Source organism: Mytilus edulis, chromosome 6, assembly GCF_963676685.1.
Source record: "Mytilus edulis chromosome 6, xbMytEdul2.2, whole genome shotgun sequence".
NCBI lineage: Eukaryota > Metazoa > Mollusca > Bivalvia > Mytilida > Mytilidae > Mytilus > Mytilus edulis.
In genome coordinates, this window is record NC_092349.1 from 89,030,881 (window position 1) to 89,045,010 (window position 14,130).

The following is a 14,130-nucleotide window of genomic DNA, read 5'->3' on the forward strand; positions in this document are numbered from 1 at the left end:
CAATATTTCTGTTACCTTTAGCATCAAATCGGTTAAATTTAACGATCATTCATCAGAGGTCTCAAATTATCAATGTAACCCAGGGTTTCCGCTGGCGGTCGCCATTTTCGCAAATTGCGAAAAAATAATAATTGTGGCGATAAAAAATCGTCATTTGCTAAAGAATTTGGCGAAAGAAATATATATGATATATAATGATTTATTTCCTCCATCTTGTTTATTTACTTTTTTTTTCGAGTTTCTCTGACTTTACCTGATAAGACAATACTCGGAATTCACCTTGACCTCATTAAGATTTGGACAGAAAATCAATAATCAGCTGATTGCATTTTATAGCTATCGACAACAAAGGACTAATTAATAAAGGTGTTGATTGTATTGTTTGAAAAAAATGATATGGTTAAATGGCTTCCGCTAAATGTCACATACATAATTTATTTACCACTTTGCGTCGCACGTGTTTGAAGATAACTTTTGATGTCTCCTCTCCTTTTAAAGATAGTTTAGAAAAGAAAGCTGTTGTTGTGACGAAAAATGTTCAAAAGCAAGAAAAATCTCTGATTTAAAACTTCAATTATCCTTTGACTTTAATATAGGTAATTGCTTAGGGAGTCTACTGTAAAGTCGTTTGAGTGACAAGTGTTTCAAGCATAAAATTCATAGATGCCAACCCCCTTTTGACACAATCAGTAACAAACTATCAAATTTTCCGTATTTTTGAAAAGTTTTCAGTAATCATTCATAAACGTGCATTTACCAATAAAAATTACTGACGAGTGGTTGCAAAGTGATGTACACTAAAGTTTGTCATTTAACATGTTGTCTGTAGTATGTTTTCCATTCATTAATTGTTAAGATGTTCTTGACTCAAACATTTTTGTTTTGTCAAGGAGAAGTAGAGAAAGAGGGAAAGCTACTTAATAAAATGCAAGTTTGCCTCTTCGGAAGTCAGTTAGTTACCCAACAATATGTTGATAACTCCCGAGAAACTGGAAGCATTACATTGGCGTTTCCTAAATACTGGACCAAGACGGAAAAGTAATGATAAAAATCCGCGTTTTACAAAATTGAACGTCGATGATTGGGAATCCGTAACTATTCGACTTTGACCGTAATAGCGTAGTTTTTATCGCAAAATCGGAAAAATCGTAATGGTTGGCATCTATGAAAATTACATCTCAACTTTTTCATTTACTATGGTCAAGAAAAGAAAACTGTCCAAAATGTTGGGAACAATCCCTCGAATGAGAGTAACCTTTCAATGTAATGACTACACATGAAATGAGGGATCAATTTCATGTGATAAAAGCTTTTGTTTTGTTGTAAAAGCCACTTCTTAGCTAGTACAAAAGGGCACATCAGTATTTTTCTTTTAAAGAAACTTTCCCAACGAACTATACTGGTATTATATGATCAAAACATGTCCTTGAGTTTTGTTAATATTCCAGGACTTATATCTTCTTTATTATTAAAAGTATAGTGGCCCCCTCATTTAGAAAAGTTGTTTAAAATACAATGAATATTTTTCCCTTTTAAGTTAAACAAAAATTTGTTGTTTTAAATAAAATGTTTAGTGTTTATTAATTAAAATGTAGACTCTAAAATAAGTTTGAGAGATTAATCATAGACACAATGGCGCGAAATCATCTTATTTAAGGGAAGTAGGGGGGGGGGGGGGGGGGGGGAGTAGAAAAAAAGGTAAATTTTAAACGAAAAATATATTTATGTTACTTGGCGAAAAAAATAATCAAGTGGAGAAAAATAAATTGTTTTGACGAAAGAGGTGGCGAAAAAAATAATTGACCCAGGGGAAACCCTGATGTAACCGTTATTTATGGAGAATTTTTTTTATCGTGATTTGTCAAAACTAGTCAACTTTTTTTCTTCTGTACGAAGTTTTTTACCCCAGTTTTGTGGGGTTTTTCTACCCCAGAAAAACGTGTTTCTCCCATAAACTTGGGATCACCCCATGTTTCATGACTTGAGCCCAACCTGTTTGAAGCATACGATCAGGACATCCAGAGTATACACACGACATTCACATTGCTTAGATATGCTAGACTATGCAACAATTTCGCAGACTTTTTCATTTATGCCATTTTTACGCCATATATTTATCAATTGACATTTATTTTAATATGTGGCATTAGAATGGAAATAACTGTATTGTATTTTAAGCTTGGCCTCCGTAAAACTTTATTTTTAATACTGTCATTTACCTATCTCAATTTGTGACAGTAAAATCTATGTTTTATGAAGGCCAAACCTAAAATACAATACAGTTATCTCCTAATTTTGCAACATTTTTTTAGTTACTTTCCATTATGACTCTTGATAATGTGTGGAAACTGTTTTGAGGAAAGGAGGAGACAATTGGGGAATTTGATATTAAGGTTCGACAAATGACCGAATAGTTTCGTTTCCAAAGTAAACAGAGGTACATGTACGTGTATCTTTAGTTAAGATCTTTGTTTGAATGTTGCACACCTGTCTATAATAATTGCTTTGGACTGCATGACGAGCTCGAGCCCATCGGAGGTGCCTCTTTGGTTTATCTAGCCGTTTGGGCAACTGTCGCGTTGGCGCTTGATGTTCTTTGTGTACATTTAATTCTTCTATAATCTGAAAGTAGTTATAAATTGTCAATCTCGTTAAGCTTTAATGAATCATTTTCTTTCCAAGGCAACTTCGTATAGGATAGCATTCCCGGCAGAGAATATGGCGCGCATGCGGTTTCCAGCAGTTACCTTCCCATGAATCATGGCGAATGCCTCCATTTTCTGAGAAGCTTACCTATTTTTGAGTTACTGTTTTCTAGACAAATGTCCTCCCATCTCAGGTCAAAAACCCTCAATCCAACCTTATCAGCGATTTATCTACACATTTTGACACAATAGTTAGAAAGCCTCAAATTGGATAAGCATATTTTTTCGATGCTAAAATTCCAATTTTTGTCAAATCTATCTGGCCATTGTGCAAGTTTAACGAGAATGTTGGATAAGAAGGAGGGTGCGCATGCGTGTGACGTCATTTTCATTATCACATGATTTATTTTTGTAGCAGCCAAAGAAAAAACCCGAATACATCCGAATACGCTATTAGAAGGAAAACAACTATGGCCGACGAAACACGCGTGAAAAATGTGGTTCTGTTGCAAAACATAAAAGAAAAAGCAAAATTATGTTGCGACAGCCCAAAATTTGCAAACAATATTCTAGATATAATTAACTTAGCTCAGGTAATGGACTTTGATGTACAAGACGTGTAAAAGAGAGTTTATTTCAAGAAAACTCAGTTTGATTTTTTAAAGGAGTTTAATTTCTTATAAAAATTCGGCACCTGGTCAAGTGGGTACCCATGATAGTCAATTCGGCACCAAGTAAAAATATGGATCTGGGTAATTCGGCACCCTAGAATGTTATTTGTTACCTTGGTTAACAAAATGTGTTCGTGCAAATATAAATCTATCTAACTCCTGGTGTCAACGTATCCAATAACTACAGTATTTTAAATTATAACCACAGGCATAGATTAAGTACTGCACCCACATCTAAAGCATATGATATTTGCAGAAATTTTTATCACCCTTTTATTGTAACAAATTTAATATTATATACATATCCGGCTTGGTGTTAATTGTCTTAATTATCCTTAATTGGCGATTGCTGCCAATCGATATCTATAAAATTGGGAATCAGTAGAGTAGTATGTCATTCTTTGGTAGTTATCTCAATGACAATGTTCCCATACATCATTTACATTGACAACAATATCAGACACTGATGCAGTTCTGATTTTAGGGAAGAAGAAATTAATGAAATAAAGAAAGATGACAGTTTTACCGATATATATTTTGCTATTAACAATGATATCATTAATTAGATATTTCATACATGTGATTCTTCTGGCGGGAGTCAAAATCTTTCGCTTTTAAGCCCCTCTTCCGTCCCTCCCGTTAAAATTTGAAATCTTCCGCTTTTTGAAAATGTCAACCTCAAAATAATTTCAGTAGAAATTTTTGTTTACAAAATTGATACTGACAGAGAAAAAGTCAGAGAAACTCGAAATTGATATCGAAAAAGTCCGAGAAAAATGAGAGAAAACTTGTTGCAAAGCTGACTATGGTGACCCTAATGACTTGACCACACATATGGAGACAGCAAACCCACCAGAAAGCTCACAACTCTATCAATTCAACACCACTGTTGAGTAGTGGTACCAAAATTGACAATGTAGCTTAAAAAGACATACTTTTTACCAACTATGTATGTTGGCTGATCACTTTATCTTGAACTTTATATATAATATATAAATAAATATTAAAAAAAACCCTTATCTTCTATATCTATCAAGTAAAAATGGCTATGCCTATGGAGTTATAGAATCATTAACAAAAAAGGAAAATATGCAGTTTAAACACACAAAAAACATTGCTTACGTCAATAAAAATGTCGATAATAAATCTCAAGTTATGACTATGAGGCCCAAACTCCAGCTGAAAATTTCCTAATCTCCAGTTGTGGCTTGACAACTCTGTCACATGTATGATATTAAAAAAATTAACATTTTATAAGATCAAGGGACTTGATAGAACTTTCTTATGTAGATATATTCAAGCAACAAGTTCAAGTTTTATAAATGACAGTGCACTCATTTAAAGGGGCACTAGCTATATGTCAGTGATATATAAAAAAGATCAATTTGTTTTGTTCAATCTTTAATGAAAATGAAAAAATGAAATCATAATTCACTTTTAGCAGCCTGTGTGGTTCAATTTTGTCATAATAAGCTTAGAAACAATCCATGTAACTAATACTAAAATATCAATCAGTACACATCCAATGGATTTATATATATAATTAGTATAAGAACATCATAAACAAAAAAAAATGTCAAACCTAGTGCAATTGAAAATACATACATGTATTAAAAGATTGTAGTACTGCAACATATGTCATTTTATTTGCTTAGTTATGTCCCTTAAACATTCCGATTTTTTTCTTGTACAATTCATAAAAATATAGAAAAGAGAGGAACTTAAACAAATCCCACCAAATAGCATCCTAGCTACAGTAGACATTTCATCTCTATATACAACTATACCACACAGAGAAGGGATTCTAGCCGCAAAAGAACAATTGGACAAACGAGAATCCAAAAAACCCTCCACTTGGATATTATTAAGATTCATGCATTTTATACTTACAAAAAACTGCATAAGATTCAATGACAAATACTACCAACAAATAATGGGAACAAGCATGGGAACCATAATGGCACCAGAATACGCAATCCTATTTATGGACAAACTAGAGAGAGAATTTTTGAAGACACAGGACCTCAAACCACTTGTATGGTGGAGGTTCATTGATGATATTTTCTTTATATGGCCTCACTCAAGTGAGGATCTAATTCCTTCATAGAAAGGCTGAACGAGTTTCACCCAACAATAAAATTCACCAGCGAGAAAAATAATGAGCGGATCAACTTCCTTGACACCACCGTGATTAAAGAAAAAGATGGAACAATTTATACAACACTATACACTAAACCAACAGATGTGAATACTTACCTACATTATAACTCTAACCACCCACCACACCAAAAACGAAGCATCCCATACAGTCAGGCATTAAGAATACGAAGAATTTGCAAGAAAACAGAAGACTTTGAAATCCACACACAAAGAATGCGTGAAAAATTTCTAGAAAAAAACTACCCAGACAATATCATAAAACTAGCCATATCCAAGGCCAAATCTATAAATAGAAGTGACCATTTAAAAGAAAAACGGAACCAACATGACCAAGTACAGAACCAAATCATTCTATTTGTTACAACCTACAATAGTAAAACGGAAAAAATATCAAAAATCTTAACCAATCGGAAATATATTTTAAACAGATTACCAGACACCATGAACCTCACCAAACAAATACACAGTAGCATATAATCGAAATGTGAATTTAAGAAATATGCTAGTCAAGAGCGACATTAAACCAAAATACGGAAAGAAAGGTAGCAAGCTGTGTTAGTGTTTCCTGCAGCTTTTAAAAAGGGCAGGGTAATTGTTAGCTCAGAGGGCACATTAAGCGCGATAGACAACAATTTTAGGGCACTTACTTAACATAAACAGGCAATTTCTATAAAATGGATTCATTTAAAAAATACTAGTTTAATGACCTCTTAATAGTTATTGTTCAAAATATATACATGTAACAGACTTCTTTCTGGGTCTATCATATTCTTGATGTGGGACCACATTGAAAAAAAATGTTGGTTTGCCAAAGCCAGAGTTCCATAAAAAAGATCAGGGTGATAGGTTGGTTTTTTTTAAAATATGAATGGACTATTTAAAATGATTAACTTAAAGAATTTGTCTGGTCATTTTTAGTAACCAAAATTTAGTAAATTACAAAAAAAAAATAACTTTACAAATTAACCCCTTCCCCTCTACACCCTTTTCCAAATTAAATTAATATAGATACACCAAGTTTTACTACTTTCATGGCACTACCATATCAGCTGTTTATTTTAAATGTCTATAAATAGCCAGAAATAGTTGTCTGGTATTCATAAAATATGTCTTTCAGTACCGTAAAGGCATGGCGTCAGGAATTTCGACAAAACTAGGGCAGGGCGCCAAATTTTTTTCCCAAAAAGGGCAGGGCGTCGAGAAATCGCGGCAGGGCGCCATTACACGCCAAAACCACCTGTAGGAAACACTATGTGTGGGCATAATTGCTACGTTTGCAAACACATGAAAAAAAACGAACCGGCAAAAAGCCATGCTAACAACTATGAAATAAAAATTACTGACGACATATCATGTACTACAAACAATGTAGTATACATGATTGAGTGCAGAATTTGCCACTTACAATATGTAGGACAAACTGGAAACACTTTAAAAGAACGATTCAGGGGACATTTTCAGGACATTAACACGGAAAATAAATTCAAACCAGTATCAATACATTTCACGTTATCTAATCACAGTAGGCACGACGTAACAATAACAGGCATTACCAAGACACCAACAGATGTCAACATTCGCTTAAGAACGGAGGAAGCCTGCATAAGACAACTTTCAACAGCAGAACCCTGGGGACTGAACAGAAGACGCTAAAATGGCGAAAACCAAAGTTACACCAAGGAAAAACAGAGAAGAAACAATAGGAATCAAATGCAACAAGAATTTTGCCAACTTAGGAACACTGAAAAGACACAACAGAACTTTTCATGAATTTTAACTGCAACATCTGCGATGCGTATTTCACCAGGAAATATAATATCAAAAAACATATCCGAGAAAAACATAATGGAACAGACCAAGAAAATTGCACAGAAACTACAGGAACACCAAAACAGATGGCCATCCAAGTTGAAAAATGGGTGCCACCTTTTGAGGCAAGAAAATGGGACAGTACAAAGGAACCTACATTTAGGATTATCGCCGGAAAATCATCAGTGACCTACCCAGAAAAGAAAGAAAAAACATCAGAAATTTTAGAATGTGATTTATACCTATCGGATTCAAATAGCACAATTAATTCTCAAATTCAAACCACTCCAATAGACTGGAATAAATATCGTACCAATAGTTACGACTATTTAACAGAAAAGAAATCCTACCACCAAGAGACGTACCATCATTATGAAAGCTGGGATCAGTACTCAACGAACAATTATAATTATTTAGACACATCTTCAAGGACAATGAAGGAAAAGCCAGACATCCATGATAGACCTAACTGAAGATGATAGCACAATTGACCTATGCACCAGTAACACCACCGTATGCTAACCATATACAGAACATTTTAATATCAATCTATTTATAACTTGAACACTTTCGTTTTCAAATCTATTTTTAATTATTCTATTTTTATTTGTACAATAATAACCACCATTACGTTACTAATACCTACCATTGTCAATTATAACGTCACTTTATATGCACCACTTTGAGTACCTCAGGCAGAATAAATTGTATATAAATTGTCCTGAAGAAGCCTGCCTCGCAGGTGAAACATGTAGACCTTAGATAATAAAATTGCAGACCATTTGAAGTGTTGTTGTTGTCAATTTTAATATTATAATTCATGAAAATATACCAGTTTCTTATCTTGAATTTCTGAGGACTTCTTTGCTCTAATAAAATTTTTAATTGTCTGTCCTTTGCAGATGTCTTCAACTAATCATGTAAGTGTAATTTCATTGAAAATCTCCTTTGTCTGTTATCTTCAGAACACTGCACATTTACAAGTCTCTAAGGGGCAATTTTTGAAGGCCTTGTGTAATAACTTAAGATCTTTATGCAATTTGTTTCTTTGTTGAATCAATCAATGAAACATTGAACTCTTAAGTGAGCCTTAACAAGAAAATATAATCTTAACAGAGAAAAATCATGAAAGGCATGTTGTTACATTTCAAAACTAGAAAATTTTACGGTGGCTAAAAAACCCAATTTATTGTTCATTTCAGACAGAAGATAAAAGTGTTCTAACAGCTTGTGTTAAAGCTTTCCACAAGATCTTTACACAGTTCATTGGGAATGGAGAACTCTACACATCACCTGAAGTAGATGATGGTATGACAACTTATGGTCAAGATATCTTTGGATAATTAACATTCGAAATGTCAGAGTTCTGAAGTTCTGTATTTTTCAAGTATTTTATTTCATATAAGGTTTAATACTTCTACCTGTACATATTTAACTGTCTGATTTACAGAAACAGTTCTAAAGCCCAAAACTTCACTGAAAACCAAATGACATAAAAGTTATGAACTATAGGTTACTTAAGCCTTCAACAATGAGCAAAATCCGTGCCTCATACAATGTAGTCTGTTTAATATGAAAGACCAAAATGACAAATGTAAAACCATTCAAAAGAGAAATTGACAGCCTAATTTATATACAAATCAATAAAGGAAAGACAAATATGATGTACAAACCATTACCACTGATTTACAGGCTCAGGCTGACTTTGGACAGACACATACAAGATTATACAGAATGTGGCAGAGTTATTGATGTTATTTGATGATAAACTCCCTCTTGTCTGTAACAGTACAACATAAGAAAAACTATTACAGTGACTTGACTGTTAGTGTTGCTCTCCACCAATTGCAACTCATACAAAATTTTAACCAAATTGCAATTTGAATTATTAAACCAAATTGATCAACTTGTCAGAATTTTGAACAAATTGTTCAGTCAAAATGTGAAAGTGCAAGGTGATAAAATGATGAAATAAAACATACTCAAAATCCTATAAGACTTTAATTCCACTTTAATGTTGTGACAAAATCAGTCTAACAGTTTGTATGGTTATATTATAGTCATTACCATGCTTAAGGTGAACTTGTTATTTTGAATTGCTATAAAAATGACCAAACTAAGCTTTCATTTAGTTTTTCTTTGGAAAAGTATTCTTTAATCATAAGAATTAGACATTAAGTAAATTAAAACATTTCATGTTCAGTAAAATATGTGTCAAATTGCAATATGTGTGTAGGAAGTTTCCATGGGGAGATAATATTTTTTCTTTCAAACAGTCTTTATTCAAATGCAATTTGGTCAGAATTTTGAATAAGTTGTAAATGGTGGAGAGCAACACTAACAGTCAAGTCACTGTAAAATAGTTCAAAAAAAGTATATCCTATTGTAAACCCTAGCACTGTACATGACTTTGTTATTTTCTCATTAACATATATACATCAATAATTATATACATGTGTATTAAACCTCTCACAAGACCAATGTTTTTTGTGAGGGGAATTAAAAATGCACTAATGGAAAACCCTACTGGTGAACAAAAAGTTTTTAGTATGAAGCATCCTACTAAGGACTTAAATATTTCACCTACATTAATAATGTGATGTTGCCGACAGCTCCTCGTGTAGTGTTGTGGATCTGTGCGATTCATCATGACAGTTTATAATGTTAGATGTATCACTAATTATCCAGGTTTAAAAGCACATGATCTCATTCTGTATTGATTCATTAATGCTTACTAATACTATTTGTTATTTACAGAGTCTAAGGAAGGGAAATATAAGATCTGGTTAAATGAGAGATATAGTGATGTTTATGAAAGACTTGTAGAATTATTACAGTGTAAACATGCTACAGTTAAAGTAAGTAAAACAATATGTGTGGTTTGATAAGTCAGCTCAAAACAAATAGAAAACAATTTATAGCTTACTATGTAGTATGGGTTTAGCTCTTTGTTGAAGGCTGTACAGTGTAGTTCTTCAATGGAGATTTGTCTGCTGTAGTATGGGTTTAGCTCTTTGTTGAAGGCTGTACAGTGTAGTTCTTCAATGGAGATTTGTCTGCTGTAGTATGGGTTTAGCTCTTTGTTGAAGGCTGTACAGTGTAGTTTTTCAATGGAGATTTGTCTGGTGTAGTATGGGTTTAGCTCTTTGTTGAAGGCTGTACAGTGTAGTTCTTCAATGGAGATTTGTCTGCTGTAGTATGGGTTTAGCTCTTTGTTGAAGGCTGTACAGTGTAGTTCTTCAATGGAGATTTGTCTGCTGTAGTATGGGTTTAGCTCTTTGTTGAAGGCTGTACAGTGTAGTTCTTCAATGGAGATGTGTCTGGTGTAGTATGGGTTTAGCTCTTTGTTGAAGGCTGTACAGTGTAGTTTTTCAATGGAGATTTGTCTGGTGTAGTATGGGTTTAGCTCTTTGTTGAAGGCTGTACAGTGTAGTTCTTCAATGGAGATTTGTCTGCTGTAGTATGGGTTTAGCTCTTTGTTGAAGGCTGTACAGTGTAGTTCTTCAATGGAGATTTGTCTGCTGTAGTATGGGTTTAGCTCTTTGTTGAAGGCTGTACAGTGTAGTTTTTTAATGGAGATTTGTCTGCTGTAGTATGGGTTAAGCTCTTTGTTGAAGGCTGTACAGTGTAGTTTTTCAATGGAGATTTGTCTGCTGTAGTATGGGTTTAGCTCTTTGTTGAAGGCTGTACAGTGTAGTTTTTCAATGGAGATTTGTCTGCTGTAGTATGGGTTTAGCTCTTTGTTGAAGGCTGTACAGTGTAGTTTTTCAATGGAGATTTGTCTGGTGTAGTATGGGTTTAGCTCTTTGTTAAAGGCTGTACAGTGTAGTTCTTCAATGGAGATTTGTCTGCTGTAGTATGGGTTTAGCTCTTTGTTGAAGGCTGTACAGTGTAGTTTTTCAATGGAGATTTGTCTGCTGTAGTATGGGTTTAGCTCTTTGTTGAAGGCTGTACAGTGTAGTTTTTCAATGGAGATTTGTCTGGTGTAGTATGGGTTTAGCTCTTTGTTGAAGGCTGTACAGTGTAGTTCTTCAATGGAGATTTGTCTGGTGTAGTATGGGTTTAGCTCTTTGTTGAAGGCTGTACAGTGTAGTTCTTCAATGGAGATTTGTCTCACTTGTAATCATACTGTAACTTTTTTTATATTATTAAAGACACTGATATGATAACAAATATGCCTTTCCGATAAGAGACATGACTTCAATCATGATAAACCTTGAATTTTAGTACATATGTGCTCAAAGAAAAATATACTCTATGTTATAAAGTCAAATTATAATAACTATCCTCATAACAGGAATACTATCTCAAAATCTAAGAATAGGCAAATGACTACTGCAGAACTGAAAAAGAGGATGAAGGACACTAAATCTAATTGATAATTGCATAAATAGTATAAGGTTACGAAATAGCTGTGTACTGATGAATGTTTTTATCTGTTTTAGGAGCTATCATTAAGTACATTGATGAAGTTGGTAACAGCAGAAGGTCAAAACCCAATTACAGTCATTTCAGCTAAACAGTCAAATTTTCCAATACACAGATTTCAGGTAAATTGTGTGACGATTAAGCAATCACATTTTCTATACACAGATTTCAGGTAAATTGTATGAAGATTAAGTAAAATCTAATTTTCCTGTACAGAGAACTTTGTCACTTGTAGGGAGAGTTATCTCTTTGACACTCGTACTAATGACCAACAGACAAATGCAGGGGAGACAATCAATAGTTCACAACCAAAAAATTAAGCAACATCAACCCCACTCAAAAACATTGATGAACTAAGGGACGACATCAAAAGTTCAATGAAGGATAAAAAACTTAATTCACATAGTTTTTTCACTGACCCCCACACCCCCCCTCTTAACTTAATTTGGGAAAAATTGATTGACCAATAGGGATATATGTAAAATCGATTTTAGATTAACAAAACTTGCAGCAATGTTGACCCCCCCACCCCCAAACTATTTGATTTAAGTTTTTTATCCTACATCGATCTTTTGATGTCGTCCCTAAGTGATTTCGGAAGGGGCTTTTAACTTCTATTGAATACTGTAAATTCAAAAGTTATTGCGTGCATTTATTATAATGATTTTGTCATTTTAGACTAAAATGCAATTTAAATTTTTGAGATATTGAGAAAAATCCTATTAATTCATATAAAAAATTTCAAAATGTGAGTTTTCATTATTGCAATTATAACCCTGAAAATTGTTTTGGCAATAATAATTTCTGAATTTACTGTAGTTATTCCAAGTCTGGACTACTAATAAAATTGATTTAATAGGATTAATTGTTATCTCTTCCATAGGAAATAATAAGAGGACTGATATCTGTATATTGCAACCACAAAGATTTAATAACAAGGTTCCAGGAGTATTTAGATTACGATGATGTTAGGTTTCATGTTCTCAAGTTCCTCATTAAAGACATCAAAGAAAAGAAACAACAGGTAAACAACATTTCCAATGGTGGGTATGCAACAGGAAAAATACAGAGCACCTGATACATTGAATGTTAGAAAATGCCTTTCAGGATGTATTTAGGTGAAATTGAATAAATCAAGAATTTCAAATTGATACCATAACCCAGAAGAACTTTACTTAAGGATAAAAATAAGCTAAAAAAGTGATAGGTCATGGAGCTCCTTTTTGAGATATTTTTAAAATTTGGCGAGAAAAAACTGACTCTGACTTTTACCTTATAGTTGTATTGGTATTATTTTGGTCTCAATTCAAAAGAAAGAAAATCAAGAATCTGCTAAAATTTTGTTAAATGACCTTTTATGAGCTATTAAGTCTTCTGTGAAAAAATGAATGGGTGTTATGGGCCAAAATATTTTACATTGTATCGTATGGAAAAACACCAAGGAGTCCGAAAATTGGACACCAATTCCAAAACCTCACCTAAATACATCCTTAAGATACTGTCCTGTTTCATGCAAAAGCGAAGACTTGTGTTATCATAATGATGGATTATGCAGAACACCATGTACAATTAACATTACTTAAGATATGTTATATGTTTATTCAGAACATGTGCATTGGCAACATTTGTATGGTAAATTCTTTTAAGTTTATTAGTTAGTGAAGTTCTTATATGGGTTTGGATTTTCAAGTATTTAGACCTCAAGCATACTGTAAATTCAGAAATTATTGCGTGCATTTATTATTGCGATTTTGTCATTTTACACTTGAATGCGATTTTAATTTTTACGATTTTGAGAAAAGTCATACTTAATTCAGTTAAAATATTACAAAATGCGAGTTTTAATTATTGCGTTTACAACTCAGTCGCATTATTCGCAATAATAAAAACCTCGCAATAATTTCTGAATTTACAGTAACTGAAACTTTAAAAGCCCAAATGTGCTTTTGATACAGATTGGACAATAGTACTGGTACTGTTAATGTTGCAAAGTACTCATTTAGGTTAGGGTTAGGGTTAGGGTTACCCTAACTCTAAAGTTTTCATCTATTGGAGAAGTCTTTGTCACCTTTAACATTAAAATGATGAAATAAGTGTAAGCATAAGAATAGAAAATGTATTGCTTAAAGATCACTTCTCTCTCAACATTTGTAAAGACACACTGGCCAATTAATAGACAATTTCTTGAAACGCACTTACAGGTTTGGACGTTATGTGATAAATACATTTTAGTTGTTAAACTGTGGCTCTATATTTCCTTTTTTTTTTTATAAATGTAATACTAAGTATACAAGGGCAGACAATACCTGCACAGCTGTCAATGAGTTGCTAATTAGAATCCTGAAATGTTTATGGATCTGGAAAAAAAATTAGTTCTTAAACTTTACATTCACAGGTACTTGAGGACAGGACCCTAT

The 14,130-nt window shown here is 33.2% G+C and overlaps 2 protein-coding genes across 9 annotated transcripts in view; one reads left to right on the forward strand and one right to left on the reverse strand.

Annotated features, from left to right (window-relative positions):
* The window catches only part of LOC139528823 (helicase domino-like), a 79,149-nt gene extending 76,108 nt beyond the window's left edge, over positions 1–3,041 (reverse strand). For all 5 annotated transcript variants that reach the window (XM_071325038.1, XM_071325037.1, XM_071325036.1 and 2 more), the window contains exon 1: positions 2,794–3,041. The gene's annotated coding sequence lies outside the window, so the exon portion shown is untranslated. The remainder of the gene's footprint in view (positions 1–2,793) is intronic.
* Positions 3,042–3,066: 25 nt separating this feature from the next.
* Positions 3,067–14,130, forward strand: part of LOC139528824 (nucleolar complex protein 4 homolog) — a 36,125-nt gene continuing 25,061 nt past the window's right edge. For 3 of the 4 annotated variants that reach the window (XM_071325041.1, XM_071325043.1, XM_071325042.1), the window contains exons 1-5: positions 3,067–3,238; positions 8,488–8,593; positions 10,043–10,143; positions 11,731–11,835; positions 12,597–12,737. In XM_071325041.1, the coding sequence (XP_071181142.1) occupies positions 3,116–3,238; positions 8,488–8,593; positions 10,043–10,143; positions 11,731–11,835; positions 12,597–12,737 (576 nt within the window). In that variant the 5' untranslated portion in view covers positions 3,067–3,115. The remainder of the gene's footprint in view (positions 3,239–8,487; positions 8,594–10,042; positions 10,144–11,730; positions 11,836–12,596; positions 12,738–14,130) is intronic. The other variant, XM_071325040.1, reaches the window with a different exon arrangement.